This window comes from Mustela nivalis (assembly GCF_964662115.1).
Source record: "Mustela nivalis genome assembly, chromosome: 3".
Classification (NCBI taxonomy): domain Eukaryota; kingdom Metazoa; phylum Chordata; class Mammalia; order Carnivora; family Mustelidae; genus Mustela; species Mustela nivalis.
The window spans coordinates 152,764,886-152,782,547 of NC_139022.1; the positions used below are offsets into that span (position 1 = coordinate 152,764,886).

At 40.7% G+C, this 17,662-nt stretch overlaps 1 protein-coding gene and 1 long non-coding RNA gene across 9 annotated transcripts in view; one reads left to right on the forward strand and one right to left on the reverse strand.

The window, feature by feature from the left end:
* Window positions 1-5,450: 5,450 nt before the first annotated feature.
* The window catches only part of LOC309861390, a 51,754-nt gene continuing 39,542 nt past the window's right edge, over window positions 5,451-17,662 (forward strand). For 2 of the 5 annotated variants that reach the window (XR_014309923.1, XR_014309926.1), the window contains exons 1-2: window positions 12,248-12,636; window positions 14,816-14,949. This is a non-coding gene — a long non-coding RNA (uncharacterized lncRNA). Of the gene's footprint in view, window positions 5,600-12,247; window positions 12,637-14,698; window positions 14,950-16,838; window positions 16,919-17,662 lie in introns of those variants that run through there. The other 3 variants (XR_014309922.1, XR_014309925.1, XR_014309924.1) reach the window with 3 other exon arrangements.
* Window positions 13,580-17,662, reverse strand: part of SPEF2 (sperm flagellar 2) — a 167,883-nt gene continuing 163,800 nt past the window's right edge. For all 4 annotated transcript variants that reach the window (XM_082724239.1, XM_082724237.1, XM_082724238.1 and 1 more), the window contains one exon: window positions 13,580-13,857. In XM_082724239.1, coding sequence (XP_082580365.1) covers window positions 13,768-13,857 — 90 coding nt within the window. In that variant the 3' untranslated portion in view covers window positions 13,580-13,767. The remainder of the gene's footprint in view (window positions 13,858-17,662) is intronic.

Below are 17,662 nucleotides of genomic sequence, written 5' to 3' on the forward strand. Positions count from 1 at the left end.
GTAACATTAAAATTAAAAAATTAAAGGAAAAAAATATATGGTTAAAGGAAGCTAGATCCTTGATGTGTTTTTGGTCTGCTTGTTAAGAGAAGCTTGATTAAAAAAAGAGAAAAGAGGATCAAAATTAAAAAAAAAAAAGACAAAAAAATGCCCTTTTTATATGCAAAAACAACAACAACAACAACAACAAAATCCAAAGGAAGTTAGATCCTGTTTCCCCTAGAGCTGAAGCTTTGTAGCACTCCATGATCAGTAGACTTGGTTGTGTAAGGGATTTGTACCAGTCTTCTGGGAGAGATGCCTGCTGCTTGGATTCTCATGTGAACTTGCCCTAGTGGAAATGTGCCTGCAGCACACAGAGGGTGGGGCTTGGTGTAGCAGCTCCATTCCCCACTTGGTGGCACAGGTTAGTTTTTTGAGGTGGATCAGTGCTGGTGGGCAAGGGGTGAAAAGAGTTGTTCTGCTCTCTCATCTCCAGAATGGGAACTTCATTCCTGCCACTCTTCATGAAGCCTTCACAGACATGCAAAAATCACTCCTCCTGTATCCCCAGTTTCCAGATCCCCACCTTCACCCTGTCCTTACATGAGATGTCCACCTGCCAGGTGACACAGAACTCTTGTGCTTTATCTCAGGAATGGCTGGGTTTTGATACCCCACACTTTACAGAACCTCATGGTATGGACCTGTGCTGATCCTCTTGGGGAAGGTCTCACTGTGCTGTGGCCAGTGTGGGCTTGTTCCAGAAAACAGTTGTGCAACTGTGCAGTGATTCAGAGTTTATGGGAAATTGCAACACATAGCCAACACCAGGGTTTGCTGCCCTCGGTGAGAGTCTTTGTTCGTATGCTAGTGAATGTGGAAGTTTAGGGGCTCCCACGGACTCTTTTTTGCCCATGGAAAGACCATCTATCCTCTACCAAATTGCACCCCAAAGAGGGGAGATACTTCTCCCTGACCAACCCAGAGGATCCTTAGATTGTGTTGCCTGCTCTTGAGGCTCCACACTGCTTCCGCATCAAGGTTCCCCAGACACAACTCTGGCTATGGCACTGACCTCTGAAACTTCGGACTCTGTGCTCTGCTAGTTACAAAAACGTGGTGGTATTGAAACCCTCTCTTTTTTCCCCAGCCAATGGTTTTGGGAAACAGTTTCTTGTGCAGTCACCTGTATGTGTTTACATTCCCCCCACCTCTTTCTTTCTCTCATTCTCTCTCCCTACTCTCTCTGGGATCAGGACTCCCTCTCCTCTGCAACACCTATCACTCCTATCTCCCCAAAATCAACTCTTCACAGTTTCTACCTTCCACAGGTCATTTTTCCCCCTGTTTGTAGACATGCAGCTTTGTTCTATAAGACTTAATGATGGATTTCTTGGATGTTCAGGATGCTTATCTAGCTGTGTTTGAGGGAGGAGGCAAGCTTAGGGTCACCCTACTCTTCCACCATCTTAACCCTAAATGTCTTGTGTGCCAAGTCTTATGTCTCACCAGAGGGTGTTCCTCCCAGTCCATGGGTCACTCTGTATACTTCTGCAGTACTGGTTGGCTACATTTCCAGGAACTAATAACAAATATAGAGCCCTGAATTTCCAATTGAATTCCATATTCTTAAGGCGTGGGGGAGGAGGCCAAGTGGGACTGTCTCCATGGTATCTTCTTAACCCAGAGAGGTTAATGCCTTGTCAGAGAGGGGAGCCTGTACACTTGTTCCCCAGTGGCAGTTCAGTATTTGGCTGGGATGGGAAATTATAGGGGATTAAAGGCTCTGGTCCTCCTAATTGCTTTGGCGATGGACTCCACCATTTTGTTCATACAGTCTTAGGGACTCCTTGTCTACTGGGTGGATGGCATTTCATTCCCACAGATGGAGGTGATAGGAAAACCGAGTTATTCACCAAGGAGGCCTAAATTTTTATACCTGGTTGGCATCTGAAGCCCTTAGAATAAAACTTTTGCATACTCATCTTAACAAACCATAAGTAAACAGCATGTTAAGTGTCAACACTATTCTAAAAAAGTGGATATAGGTGAAGAAGAAAGATGATACAAGTAAGATTGTCTCTGTCCATTCCATGGCTAGAACTTTCCTTTAGGAAGGAAACTTCTTAGAAAGGAAGGAAGTAGATAGCAGATATTTATGAAGTCTGTGTGACTAGATGTCTCAGTACATTTCAACTTACCACAAAAATAAACATTTGGCTGATAGAAATGAACATATTAGATTACATATGTGTAGGTCTAATAGCTTTGCCACTAAAGTGAAATTAAAATCTGTTCTGTATTTTATAAGGGGAAAGAGTTAAAAACCTATATTCTGATCTACTTCTGAAATGGTTAAAGCATTGCCCTGGACCATAATACCAGAACTGTGGCTTTGAAACAATCTTTCAGATATTATCTGAAAATCTTCAAAACAAAATGCAAGTATGGCCATATTTTTTTAGCTGATTTGCCATACACATATTTTAGGTGTCTGTCTGATTATGCTCAGATGTGGGTAAGCAGCGGGGAGGAAAAAATAATGTTTCTTTACTCTGTGGATAAAAAAACCCTTCAAATTACGTGCGTCTCACATGCTTTGGTAATCTGCCCCACATTCTGCACCGTGATGTGGGCTAGATACTGCTAATTTGGTGTTTATTTCTTTGGGGGAAAACAAGCTTTGAAGAGAATGCTTTTACAGATAGGTGTCAGTTTCTGAGCTATGTGAAAAGAAATTGTTGATAACTCTCAATGAAGACTTCAGGGAGATTTAATCACAGTTATGGTGGCTATTCTTATGGGCAATTGATTTTGGGAATCCCAAATTATGCCTTCCCTGGCCATTATTGATACATCAATCTTCACTGTCATTTTTTTTTTTTCTGTTTTTCTGCTGAAAGCAACCAAATGAGGAGGTACCATATGGGTACCAAAGAGCTAAGTGAAGACTTTCAAATATTCATACTAAAGTCTTTTTTAAGAAAGTTTAGAAAGGGGAACAGTGTTCTGAGGACACTGAAGTCTCACATTTTATTTTCAGATGTATGTATAGTTTGTTCTCGATGCCATACATAGGTCCATACATGATAATTTATACATGTTATTTTAATACAATTTTCCTCTCATTTCTTTTCATTTATCCCTTCCACCCATAATCACCTCCTTCCCCCCTAAATCCAGGTTGATAACTTAGTGTGAATCTTATCTTTTTATCTTCTCATAGAAGCATATATAACATATATACATCAAAGTATATACACACAACACACATATGTAAATACATTATATAAACATATATATTACATACATGTATAAACAAACACATACATAGGCCTTTAGTTTTTGTCTTTTATTTGGCAAAAATAGGAGGATCATTTAATACGTACTTCACTGAATCTGGGTTTACAATACCTTATGGAAATTTCTTTAAATCAACTAGTTACCTTCTGAAGTCTTTCTCTCTGTCTTTTTTTTTTTTTAGATGACTGCACAATGTTTTGTGATATGGATATATCACAGTTAACTCAATCATTCCCTATAAATGTATTTCCATGGCAGTGAATATTTATATTTATATATATTATATATATATAAATATAATATATAAAATGATAATGTTTTCCTCTGGGCTAGAATATGGTTGCTGGGTTGGAGACTTCAAATATTTTTAATTTTAGTAAGTATTGTAAGATTGCATTCCAAAAAAGGTATGTTTTAATTCACATTTTTACCTCACTAGTTCATATTAGAGTAAATACAAGGTTTTAAATACTTGCTATTTAGTGTGTGACCAATGAGGGACCAGCAGCCTTGGCATCATCACCTGGGAGTTTGTTAGAAATGCAGCATCTTAGTCCTAGTCAAGATTTACTGAATCAGAATTCTCATCTAAATAATGTCCCCAGATGAGTCATATATACTTTACCATCTGAAAATCACAGTTGCAAATCATTTGCAACTTGTGTTAAATTGGAAGGGGGTATATTACAAATATCTCCTCCGGAAGGATAATTAAGAAATTAATAATGGTAGTTAACTCTTGGGTGTAGCCCTGTGGGACTAGCAAACCAGATTGGGTGGAAACTTACTTTTTGTCATATATTATTTGTGTAAACTTTGAACTTCTCTATGTGCCTGTATTATCTATTTGGACAAATTTGAAGAGCAACTTCTTGCAAATACAGCAATTACTTTGCTCCTCACATCTCTAGGGAGATGGCAGCTCCACACACACTCCTGCTGCTTTTGTCATGCTAGTGTATTCCTGTTTAAGAAGTGTGGTGAGAAAGGAAAATTCTTCAAGCCACATGGCTTGCTTTTTAAGGATATGAGAATGTAATTATGTCACTGAGGGTTTATCTGCCAAGAGAGAATTTGACAGAGCAGGCAGAGTGAGTCATTGACATAAGGGACCTTCATACTTTTCCTGTAAATCCCCCTAGTTTGAACTGTGATCCTCATCCTAGGGTTAAGCGTGCAATAATATCCAATTTCCCAATATCAGAACACTGAGTTATAAATGCTACAACTGATTCAACTTCTTGAGATACTAGAGTTCTTAGGTATCTTGCAAATCAGAGAGCTGACAATTGCAAATCAGAGAGCTGACAAGGAGTGTCAGCTCTCTGATTTGCAAGATCCCTGGGAAATCAAGGTTTCAGGGTCTACACTGGATCTGCTGACACCAAGAGGGCAGAGGTTGAAGAATGGTAGGCAACTCTACTTCCTAAGGTTGAACATGGAACATCCCCACCACCCTGATGATTCCTGGAAATCTCGTATATACAACTGACTCTTAGGAAACATTTCACACAGCAAGATTTAAAATGTATGGAAATTCTACACAGGCTCTGAAGGTTAAAATACACAAACCTTTTAAACTGTTTTCTCTAGATGTCACTACCTTGTGGGTTGAAATGACTTTACATTAATAACAATAATTTAAACTTCTCTGGCCCCTGAACCTACCCACTCTCTCAGGACCAGCCTCCTGAAAAATGTTGCCCAAGTATTTGGAAGAATCTTTAGGAAGACTGAGATGGTTCTTATATGTGCCCATAAGCAAATGAGGCTTCCCTGCAAAAAATCTACCATTTCTTACTTTTCACCAGCTTTGTCTCTTTCCTCTGGCCGTCACCACTTCTGCCAGGAACTTTTTTCCTCTGCAGAGTATCTTTCTTCTAAGAGGCATCTGTCTCCAGCTGCATCTGGGACACTGAAGTCCTAGGGTGTGTGTGGAGATTGAGGAGGGAACTGATGCCACATAGCATTCTAGGCAAGAGGAAAGAACTTCTTTTAGTGTCATTCTCTTTAAGAAGCTCTGTGTCCCAGGGTTTTAGTAAACAGCTCTTTTAGCATTTGCTGCCTCTAGTGCGGGAAGTTGTATTGTGTGCCGGAAAGAGCAGCACACATTGCCTCACAGGAAAGTTGAAGTAGAGGAGTTTGTTCTCTATTCACAGGTCCCATGATGCTCAGAATTGCTGCCCATGTGCACCTCAGCTGTGAGGTTGTTCAGGGCTGGTGGATGGGTGTGGAGAGCGAGATGGGAGCCAGAGGATGGGAGGAGAACAAGAGAGATGCCTTCACCCAGAGCCCCTTTGGAATCAGAAATGAGGTTTCGCAACAATATATTTATTTTTGTAATTATTATTTCCCCAAAGAGTAAGGGGATGTGATGGTAACAATAAAAGGGGACAGGGTGGACATAGGGAATGCATCTTCTTACCATGTTCTTCTGTATCTGGGAATTTCTGTGAGAAGGGAGAACCTTATAAAGTGAGTCCACAGCCAGTTTGGAAATAGATCCACCAGCTGTGGTTTCCAGAACAATAGCTTGATCACAACTGATACGTGTGCTGCCAGTCATCACCACTTCTGTGGCCTTGCCTTGTTCTTAGTCATTGGGGGTGGGATGAGTACAGGAAGTTGTGCTGATTTCCATTCAACTTAGCCTTGCAGGTAAAATTGAGAGTTGGGTTGAATTTGCATTGCTAGACAACCACCTAATGCAAGAGAAGTGTGGGCAAATGCATTCGCAGGTTGTGCGATGTGTTTGTGTGCTTATTCTTAGACCTGTTCTAGGCTACCACTTCCACTTACTACTTTCTCTTCTACTCATCCATGTCAACATGGGTGGGAGATGCAGGCAATAAGACAACAGGTTGTAGAGGGAGTTGTACCCTGGTCTTGGTTGAGCTGTGCACCCCTGGTCTCCTGGTTGGTGGCTCAAATACTTAGAATCCCAGGAATTGCATGACAGTGGGAGAAACTCAGTCACAGTCTTTCTTCTTCATATATATATTTTTTTCATTCACACAGTTTGACTTTCCAGATATGCTGAATGAAGCCACACCAAATTCCTGTAGATGATTGGGCAGTCTGTGCACTGCAAAAATGCAACCAGTGGAGAGAAGAATGGGGGACTGAATTCTATTCCCTGATCTGCTGTGTCCTGCCATGTACTGTTTGAGTCTGGAGGAAGGGATGTCTCCCAGAAGGTGCCTCATGGAGAGTTACACAAGGGTGCTCTATGAGCTAGTTATGGCTCTGTGCACATGGTTTAAACTGAAGTGCTGTGTTTGGTGGCCTCTACTCTTGCTACCACAACTACTCTCTGACTTGCTTGGAATGGCCCACTTTGGGAAACCTGACAAAGGAAAGTGGATAGGCAACGGGCCACATAAAAGGCCCACAAATATAATCATTTGGTTTACGCAGAGCTGGCTCACAAAATGTTTTAAAATACCTGAAAGAGGGGCACCTGTGTGGGTCAGTGTGTTAAAGCCTCTGCCTTCAGCTCAGGTCATGATCCCAAGGTCCTGGGATAGAGCCCCGCATCAGGCTCTCTGCTCAGCAGGGAGGCTGCTTCCTCGTCTCTCTCTCTCTGCCTGCCTCTCTGCCTACTTGTGACCTCTGTCTGTCAAATAAATAAATAAACTCTTTTCCTGAAAGAGTTGTCAATATTTCCAACTGAAGAGATTTTTGTATACGGATCAGAATTTCAGCCTTTTCACATGCATGCCCTGTGGCCTCTCTGCCACCAACGATGGTTAATTGTGTTTGTTGTGGTACTTGTGCTCTGTTCTCTTATAGCAGAATTAAAAGTGAAATCTACCCTATTCCCTTTTAAAAGTGTGAAAATTAAAGACAGAATGAGAAGCCAAGTTTTTAAGAAATCTGATGTGCTACCACATTTTTCAAATGTCTGTCAAGTCCATCTATCTAGCATTATCTTTACAGCCTGTGTTCTTAGGTCAAACTGTCCCAGCATCATGTAGTCAAGGAAACTGTAGAAGTTCAGTTCGAGCACATGCTCCTTCATTTGTCCATTAAATTAAGCTATGACTGACAGAAGAACCTTAATTTATCATGATGCTTCTGTAGGAGAGGGCTTAGCAGGGGAAGAGTATTTTGGAGGCTCATCTGTCTCACTGTTCCTCTGTCTAAAGTATTTGTCAAGAGAAAGGGTTTAGACCCTTCCCAGCGAGCAAGGGGGCTAGAGAATGAGTAGACCACGTGCAATAGGTCAAGGGTCAGATAAAGAGATGTTGTGATCAGACTTGTGAAGATTTGAATGTTGGGGAGGAAGAACTGTGAAATTAGCAACACAGGCAAGGCAAGCCAGGAGGCCACAAAAAATCAGGTATATAGGTCAGTGGAGTCATCTTCCATCAACCAAGACCCCTGATGGAAAAATTGTCAGTAGGGAGGCAATGCTCAAGGGGCAGAGAGTTCAAGGCACCAATCCTTACCTGAGGGAAGCTCTGGGGGACTTAAACACATGGCTTTGCTTTATGATGGCTCTACTGGACCCACCATGGAGAATTAAGGGTAAAGAATCTGGAGGCAGATCTCTTCCATCCTTGGTAGGAATCCTGGCCCCTTAGCAGCCATGCTGGTTAGGTGAGCTCCTTAACCTTTCACACCTTAGTAATGAGAATAGCAATATACCTACCTTATGAACTGTCTCTAGAATGAGAATTAAATGAGTTAATTCTTAGAAAGTGCTTAGAATAGTGGCTGGCATATGTCAAGTACCCAAGAAGTATTTATTACTACCCGCTTACTACCTTAGGAAAATATAGTGTTTAGAAACAGGGTTATCAGCATGGAGGAAATTGCTCTCTGCAAGAAATAACAGCAGCCTAATTTTACAAGTGGCACCTTAATGTTATACAAGAACTTTCCAAACAATCCTATTGACAGGAGGGGTAAACTTTGAGAAGGGAAGCTAAATTCAGGAAAAAATTATAATGGTTTACCATCTCCTGTAGCATGAGAAAGCTGTGATGACTTCCAGTGCGCCTGTAGACACCCTTGCAAGGAGCCTGGTGACAAAGCTCTCCTTGATTTACAGGGACTACACCCTGAGATGGGCTCAAACAGTGAAACTACTGGGAGAGGAGTAAGCCCTCAGCTTTCGAGCACATAGTGAGGTCTGCCGCGTGCGAGAAGGATGTTGTGGTTTCAGCCTGGTTTGTGGGGGCACAGCAAGGTGAGGCTGTTTCAGACAGTGCTCAGTGTTGCTGTCTCCTTGTGGTTAGCATGAAGTGAGCAAAGACACACCAGCATTTGCTTGGAGCTCAGGCTCTCAAGGCGCTGCTTTGAGGCCAGGGTGGCCCTTTTGGGGCTTTAAACTGCAGCCACGAGACTAAAGTGGCATCTCTTTCCAGATTTGTTTTGACATAGGCTTACAAACAAAATTTCACTCTGTTCTTATGCTAAGAATCTGAGAGTGGATGTGCTCATTGATTTGTTTATCCCTAGATCAGCAGAATCTTTGGTGATGCCTCTAGTAGCAGAGGATGCCCTCCTAAGTCCGTGTTGGAGAACATGAGAATCATTGGAGGCCGAAGGAGCTACTCCAACAGGCAACATAAATTCATTATTAAGTCAAATATGCCAGTAAAATAAGAGAGGAGACAGAATAAGTTGCAAAGGGTGTTGGGGCAAACTTAGGGCCCTTTGTTTAGATAAGATGGGTAAGGTGTGGGGGAGGGCCTTAGATGAACCCAGACAATGGGCTCTGTTGGGCCAACCTGCTCCGGGTCCTCAAAGAAGCTGATTATAATAAAATTCTTGCTTCTCCTTAGCTTCCATGAATCAGACAGCCTCCAGGAGATGTACCCTGATGTCTCTCAGTCTGTCTTTTCCAGAGCTGCAGGGAACCATCTAAGGAGGAAGAAAGGGCCCTCTACCACCTCCAAACACATTCTCTCTCTCACACACAAATAATCCTGAGAAGATGAAATCAGTTCTCTCAAGAGATCTAATGTAAGGGGTGAAAAAGTTTACAGGAACATTTTTTTACACTAAAAGATGTTCTCGCCTTTTAGAATTTCTGGTAAAAGGAGACATCTCTCTTCATTCATTACTTCATTCTGTATTTCTTATCTAGTAATTAGATGTTATATTGAGTGAAGCTGTATGAAGGTGTGAGAAAAAAATGAGTATAGAAAAAATCAGATTATAAATAATATTCTAAGAGGTGTGGAATTTCTTTGACAGCAAGGGGTCAGAGGGAACTTTTTAAAGCAAAAGTGTGACATGCTTAAGCAGAGTTTCAGGAAGATTATTTTGGGAATAATGCAGAGGTTGTATTGGGGTAGAAAAGGGAAGATGAAGAAGATAAAGAAAGTAGGGGGTCAACTGAGAGCTATTCAAGAGCCTCGAAGAAAGAGTTTGAGGGCTGTTGAAATAGGCTGGGGACTGTGGGAACTGAAAGGGGAGGGCAGGTGTGAGAGTCATTTATATGGAGCAATAAGACTCCAGTGTGAAGGGGGAGAGACAACTGGGAGGCAAGGACTCAGCCCAACTTCTGAGTGTCAAAGACCAGGAGAACAGCAGGTGCTGACATTTAGAGGGGAGGAGGGTTGGGGCCTGGGTGGAGAATCAGAAGTAAGAAGATGGAGCTTTTCTCAAAGAACCTCAGAGATGCGTGGGGCATCCTGCCAAATGCCACATCCAATGTCCATAGCCCATCTATTCCCATTGTAATCCTCCTTTAAGGAGCCTGCAGCCAGCTGAGGGAGGATAACAGCTTAGTGGCTCCAGTATAGCATTGGACTCTATGGATAGGGCTTCTAGTGCAAGGAAATAGGGGGTGCTCAAACAGTGGGATAAACGTAGTCAAAGTGCTCTAAAGAAAGGCGTGATCCATACATAATGAAGACCAAGCTGAAAAGGCCCTTTGAGGCGATGGAAGTTGAGGTAGCAGAGCTGAGAGGATGATTCAATAGAGAGAGAATTGCAGTAGGAGCAGGACAAGGGGCAAAGTTCTGTACTCCTGTCATGGCAACCAACTCTTCTGCCACCTGGTCCTCCGCCTCTGTCAGAATTCTTCTAGCAACAGGAGCTATAGCAGCCGCTACCATCTGCCATGTTGCAACATTCACTAGTGTTGCCTATCCCTGGGGACCGCAGAGAGTACTCCTCTGTTCCTTGAGTTGGAAGCTTCTCTACTCAAGCCCAAGGCTAAGGTGTTCGAATTTCCTCACTTCTGAATAAAAAAAAAAAATCATTTCCTCTGCATATATAGGCTCTGCATATATTAAAGTGCATGACCATGAATGGCACACAGAATTGTAGCTGAAGCCTGACCACGGCAGATCAGAGGAAAATCAGCAACTCCCTTACAAACACTAATGCTCTGAGGACATTCAATTCCTTAGGGGCCACATCACACAACTAATTAGTCAAATTGCTTTGAACAAAACCCTTTGTTTTTATTTTTAAACACAGCTAAGCCATACTTCCTCCATCCTGTGTTTGTGCGATCGGTTATTTGTACATAAGTTGAGCAAACCACGTAAGAGGTTGGCTTTTGGTGTTAATATTGAGTGCCTAGTCTATTATTTACCAGCTGTGTGACTTGGGGCAAGTTAATCATCTCTCTGAAAGTAATTTTCATTCTATGTAAATGGCAATCCTAAGAGTACCTACCTCACAATGTTGTGAGCCCTAACAGAGATGATGTTTATAAAGCTCTCTGTGGAGTGCCTGCCTCATTGTAAACCTTCAAAACTAGCAGCTATTATTAGTCCCTTAACTTTATTATTGGGTCTTCTTTCTTTAATTGAACAGAATTTAATTCAATTCTCTTCCAACACTGTTTCAATCGTAACTACAGTTGGCCTGGATCTTATATCCCTTTTTGAATGTCTTTGTGAATGTTTTGTATCACAGAGATCAGTAAGATAGACAGGGGTAGCAGTTCTTGTAGCTAACAGTCCATTGAGGAAGGGAGATAATAAATAATTTGTGTTATGAATCTTTTGTGTCCCTCTACTGGGTCTGGACTCACTTGTCCTTGCACGTAGTCCATATTTGTTGACTTTTCCCCCCAAAATATTATGAACAATCCTGTAAAGACCACAGTGATATCCAGAAGAGAGCCACCAAGATAAGAGAATTTTATCTCATAAAGGTAATAGCTGGAGGACATAGCAGTATTAAAAAGCAGTATCAGAACAATTAGAAGATGGTTAGGCATTTCCTAAAGTTATAAGACTTGAAAAGCCCTCAAGTAGATGAGTTCTAGCACATTATTCCTTTATCTGAGAGAATCCCATGCAGCCTTTAGTTTCAGTGTGAAACACTTTGCCTGCCCCAGGACCTGTGTGGGAGAGCTCCTTCTACAGCTCTGGGTAATGCCTAGTCACAACATCTGCTTAGTCCTGATGATGATGAAGAAATTGTGACATGGTAGCAAATACCCACCAGCAAGACCTTTCATGTGGTGGTTTCTTTCCTACTGCTTAGATGAGTCAATGGGCCTCAGGAGAGAGATTCTGTAATGTCCTTATTTAACAATGTTGTGCAAGAATATTATGAGAGCAAGGGATACCATTAGCTCTGCTTTTAATTTTTTTCTGTTACAAAGTAATGTGGCCTTGTCTTGTTCAGTTTTTGGTGAAATGTGGATTAGTTTATTGCCTGTGTCCTCATCATGATATTTTAATTATTTGAACTCAATTTTCAGATATTCCCTTCCTCCCTTCTCTGGAATAACTAGAATTATCTCGTAATAACTAGAATTGCATGCAAATAGGCTAAGTTGGATTTTGAAATCTCTGGCAAAATTTCTTCTCCATCTCTATGCCTCTAGGTCACCATCCTCCATCATTTTGAAGACAAGGGTTCTGACAATGGAGCCCACAAGAGGCAAATTAAGGAAATGTGTCACTCCCCAGAAAGAAAAATAATTGTTATTAACGATAGAAATTGTCTTTGGATTGCTTGTTATTTTAGTGATCAATCTAAAGTGATATTTCCACACATTTTGCACAAAAGTATCAATAGACTCTAAAGCTGGTTATGATTTTAGTCTTAGGTTCTGGAGCAGAGTAATAAAGAAAATACAAAAGAATCTCTGACTACATGGATCTTACAACCTATTGGAACAACAGGCAAACAAAAGAGTAAACATTTAGTTTGTCAGATGTTGATAAATACAATAGGAAAAAAAATTGTGTTGTGTTGGGCTGTGGGTTATTTCTGTTTTGTTATGCATTAAGGGAAGACCTTCCTGACAAAGTATATAAACAGGCTCCTTAAAGGAAGTGAGGGGACAAGTCATGCAGATATTTGGGGGAAAATCATTCCAGGCAGAGAAAAAAGTACCTGCGAAGGACCTGAGACAGAAATGTGCAGGTATGTTCTATGTTCAACAAGGTGGATTTGTCATAAGTAGGGTGGGCAAGGGGCAAAACAGCAGGAGATGAGATCAGAGAGGTAGCAAGGAGTAAGCTCAAGGTGAGGACTTGGGTTGGAGATGGGATGCTGATGGAGGGTTGGAGCAGAGGGGGGACATGACCTCACTTGTGTCATAAAAGGTTCCCCCTCTTGGCTTGGACAGGTTGAGTTTGTGATGATTATAAGCCATCAGTATGATAATCAAATGAATAGTGTGAGTGAAGTTTGGATTCCAGGGGATATGGGTATAGAAATTTCAGTGTTGGCCTCTATTAGTACCCACAAAGTAATGGAAATGGATGAGTCATCCAGGGATTGACTACAGATGCAAAAGGAGGTTGAGTTCTGAAGCTCTCCAACATTTGGAGATTGAGTAAAAGAGAGGAGAATCCAATCACAAGAAAGCCTCAGAAGGAGCAGCCAGGGAGAGGATAGAGACCAAGCAGGAGTTTCACAGAAGACCCACCACTGAGGATGCATTATCACTCACTTAAAAATAAAACATTCTCTTGAAAAAAGTATCCCTGAATTTGAGTCACTAATCTATATAAATAAAAAGATATAATTGTGCAAATATATCCATCTATATGGAAATATAGTATTCTACTAGGAAAGAATTAGGAATAGATGATAGGAAGTGGCTGTACCAGCAGGTGATGATGCAGCCTTCTTTTCGTTTGGCTGGTGTGACATTCTACTGCACATGGAGCAAGAATGACAAAATGTACTTATCAGTAGTTCCCTGATGTGGAGTTTGGGGGAATTTCACTATATTTGCCTATTGTTTCCCCACGTCTCATAGGGAATTTTCATGACTCATGTGTGTGTTTATTTTTGAACATATTGTCCAATGCTGTCTATTTTCAAAATCACTTAAAAATGCATTCCTTCTTACTTTGGGTTTTTGCTCTGTAATTAAGGTTTATTATAGAATATTCTCTGAGTTAAGGAAGGCCCCCTTTTCATCGCTGCTCATAATCTGGTAGGGGTCATTTCTATACTTTCAATGACAACATATATGACTAACACCTTGTTTACATTGATGTTTGGATGATTCATTGTCAAATTATAAAAATCACACTTTTGTCATCATTTCTTTTCTTCTATAAGTCTCGAAGGAGATCTCTCTCCATCACTTCCTTGTACATGCTCACTCCTTTGGAGAATTGTTTTAATATCCTAAGGGAAGAGAAACAAAGAGAAGTAACAAATATTAATAAGTGATTTAGGATTAATGATCACTTAATATATGGGAGTGGTGAAACAGTAAATTGTTTTTATTTATTTTTTTCTTTAAGAAAATAGTGCCCTATTTAGTTAAAATGTCACCCAGCAACTTACTGGCTATACCCTTGGAAAGATATCAAAGATCTTGGAGCCTCTGTTTTCTAATCTAATAATGAATAGAACTGTCTTATTAAATTAAATAACATTTGTAAGAAGCAGTTACACAGAGTTTGGCACATAATGAACAAGCCAAAGTGTTACTTCTCTAATAATGAATGAACAACTGTATTCATATTGTATTAAAGAAAAATTCTAATCAAGTCAGTCATGTCTACAGATTTGAGAATTTTAGACTAGCAGATTATTTGGAGGGGAGATTGTCTCATTTCTCCATTTTTTTAAAAAACAATATTAAGAATAGAAGATCTGTTTTTCATCCACTTAAAATACCAGCATTTTACATTTTACGTCACAGACACTGAAAACATAAATTTAAAACATCAGCAAATTGCAGAATGGGTGCAAACACACATGGAAGATGTAGAATTATATATATGCAATTTCTACCCCCCACAACAAATTTAGGGAAATGTTTTAATAATGTAAATTTCTTTTCTTCAGAACTGAGTTCCAAAGGTTTCAATCTGCCTGAGGTCACTATGCGCAAGAAGACGTAAGTTAGTTCACTATCTGAGCTGACCCTTGCCGAGTGACACACACTGCTTATTATCAGTCACTACCAAGAATCATAGTGAATCATTTTCTTATGAGATCTTGTTCTTTGAAAATACAGATGTCCTGCAGCCAGAGGTCAAACCTGAATGAACTAAGTGAAAAAGAATAGCTGCTCACCACTGACCTTTCTGGTCCTACCTGCCATAGTTGTTAATAACACGCCTCCTTTGAATAGTGAGTGTACTTAGAACAACTAATGCTGACTACAGAATGATCTCTTGGGAATGAAGGAGTGAGCTGACCTGGGATCATCTGATACTCTGCAGCATGGACAAAGCCATAAGCTCTAGATATTTAAGTCAGCCCTGGGTAAGTTTGCCATTGAGGTCAGAGGCCATAATTTTCAGTAGCAGTTAATGGAGAAAAGCCATGAGAGTCTGGAAATGTTTGAAATGGGTGCTTTGAAAACACAAACCGCCGAAGCAGCCATCATAGTTTGTTATGAAGATAAAGGAGAAGGTTGGAGACTATTTTAAAGTCAGATACCCTGAAGGTACAGTGGGGTGAACAATCCTTCAACTCATCCTTAATAATTTGTATTTTATCCTCATGTAATTAATTGGGTCCCAACTCATTTGCTTATAAAAAATTGTCCTGTGGTATTTGGATTTTTTTTTAACTTTTTATTTTTTATAAACATATATTTTTATCCCCAGGGGTACAGGTCTGTGAATCACCAGGTTTACACACTTCACAGCACTCACCAAAGCACATACCCTCCCCAATGTCCATAATCCCACCCCCTTCTCCCAAACCCCCTCCCCCCAGCAACCCTCAGTTTTTAAATCAGGCATCCTTTCCCATCCTTGAAATTAAGGTTTCCATTCAATCAGAGATAATAATAAATCTTTTGGTATTTGGATTTTAATACTAAAAGATTTATTATTATCTCTGATTGAATGGAAACCTTAATTTCAAGGATGGGAAAGGATGCCTGATTTAAAGCTTTGCTAAAAATAATTTACATTGAGTCAACATTATTAGGTTGGTATAGAAAATCATTTGTTCACTTACATTTGTAAGTATACTCGTCATGGGAAATTAATTGATTTTACTAACAACCCAGTTACAGTACCCTCATTGATCTTGTCACATTTATTTAACCAAAGCATTTCCATAATAATTTAGGAACATTACTCGAAGTGACTTCTTTGTATTAGATCTATGAAAATAGAAGTTAAATACATGACTTTAAATGAATGACTGTGAATTCCAACACAATCTGAATCTGAATCTTCCCCATGAGTAGTGGCCATGTCGAGATATCTGGGACACCAATCTGGACTCTTTGTCATTATGGCACTGCACAATGAAAGCCTTCTCTTTCTTTTAGAAGAGCAGACACTGAATTCAGGAGTGCCAGGTTATTTATTTCTCCACATATAATTTCATATAGCTCTGGATACTGCAACTACCAGCAAATCGGTACTAGTAATAAGAGTAATAATAATCATAATGTCTAACATTTATTATCAGGTGCTTTCTACCTGTCAAGCACTGAGCTAAGCACTTATTTGTACTAAGTCATCTAATCCATGCACGAGCCCTAGGGGGGGTATGGTAACACTATTTTACAGATGAGGGAACCAAGGCACCATGAGGTCACTTGCCCAAGGTCACACAGTTTGTTGGTGTGAACCCCATCAGTGTGGCCCCTGGGCCCACTCTCTCACCCACAAAGCCAGGCCACCTCCCAATAGGAGCAAAAACAAAACATAGCAAAATCATTCCGAATACTGTTTTTTCAAATATATATATATTTTTTAAAACGTTGCTGCTTCCAAACACAAGCCTTGTAAACACAGAGCTATCAGGCAACAACCTTCACTTCCCACTGTTTATAACAGCAAACAACATTTTAACCTGAAAAACCACATTCTAGCTTTTGCTCTACTTATCTTGAAAGATCTTCAAATAACATCACTGTGGTTAAAGTTCATTTTAAAATGTGATCTATTTACTTGCACATGGATATTTGGAGGAGAAATGGTGACAGGATGGCTTTGACAGAAACTGAATCTTCAGAAATTTTTTTTTCCTTTCCTTTATTTTTAATCTTTCTTTCTTTTTTTTTTTTTTTTTTTCTCAGTGAAAATGAGAATAGAGCTTCTTACTGGAAAGGGAAGCTCTTTTATTTTAGAATATCAGGGCTTAGGCTTTTTAGGTTACAGTCTCAACTCTCTGATTCCCATTTCTAGAGTCCCCTGTCTTCTCACGGTTTCGAGGTGGGAGCAAGGAGGGAGGGACCTGAAGCCTCCGACTCTACAGAAACACTGTGGTAAGGAAGGAGTGAATGGACAGACCGACTGCTGACAGACAGGCTAATTCTCTTTCTGCTGTTAGAGCATCAGGAGATCCTGGTCCTGGGAGACTGACTCACTGGAGGTCAGCACCCCATGCTGGCCGGCTCCAGCCAGAGGGATGTTGCACGCCAGGGAGATTTGGGAGATGTGCAGAGATGGTGTTGGTAGTCAGTGTGTCCAAGTGCCCCAGAGGAAGAGTGGGTGGTGGCCCAGAATCCTGCTATGCTGGAGACAGTCCTGTGCAGAGAGACAACACTGTCCAAAATGTCAGTAGTGAGGTGCACTGCAAGTTGATCAGATTCCTTCTGAAATGAGGGAAATGCATAAATGAAAAGAGCCCCAGGGACTCAGCTTACCCTAGGAGTCAGAATACCTTTTCAAGGGGCTGCCTCTTGAAGCCAGTCAGCCACTGGCTGTTTTCTTTTCTTAGGAAAATGCTGACTAGAATCTTCTCTGCAAGTTAGCCATGTTTAGTCTGGCCAGAGTAAATGTGTTCCCAAATCGCCTGACTTTGTAAGGAGTTTTCCTCCCATTAGGGGAGGAAATAGTTGCGGCATCATTTTATGTTCTTACTCATTCTTGGTAATTAGTATAAGATAGATTCCAACATATAGCTCCAGAACCTACCTCATACAGAATGATGCTGGCCCGGAGGAAAGCCAAAGTGGGAGAGATCCCCACAACTGGCCACTGTCCCATCTTCCCTCACCATTCTCTCC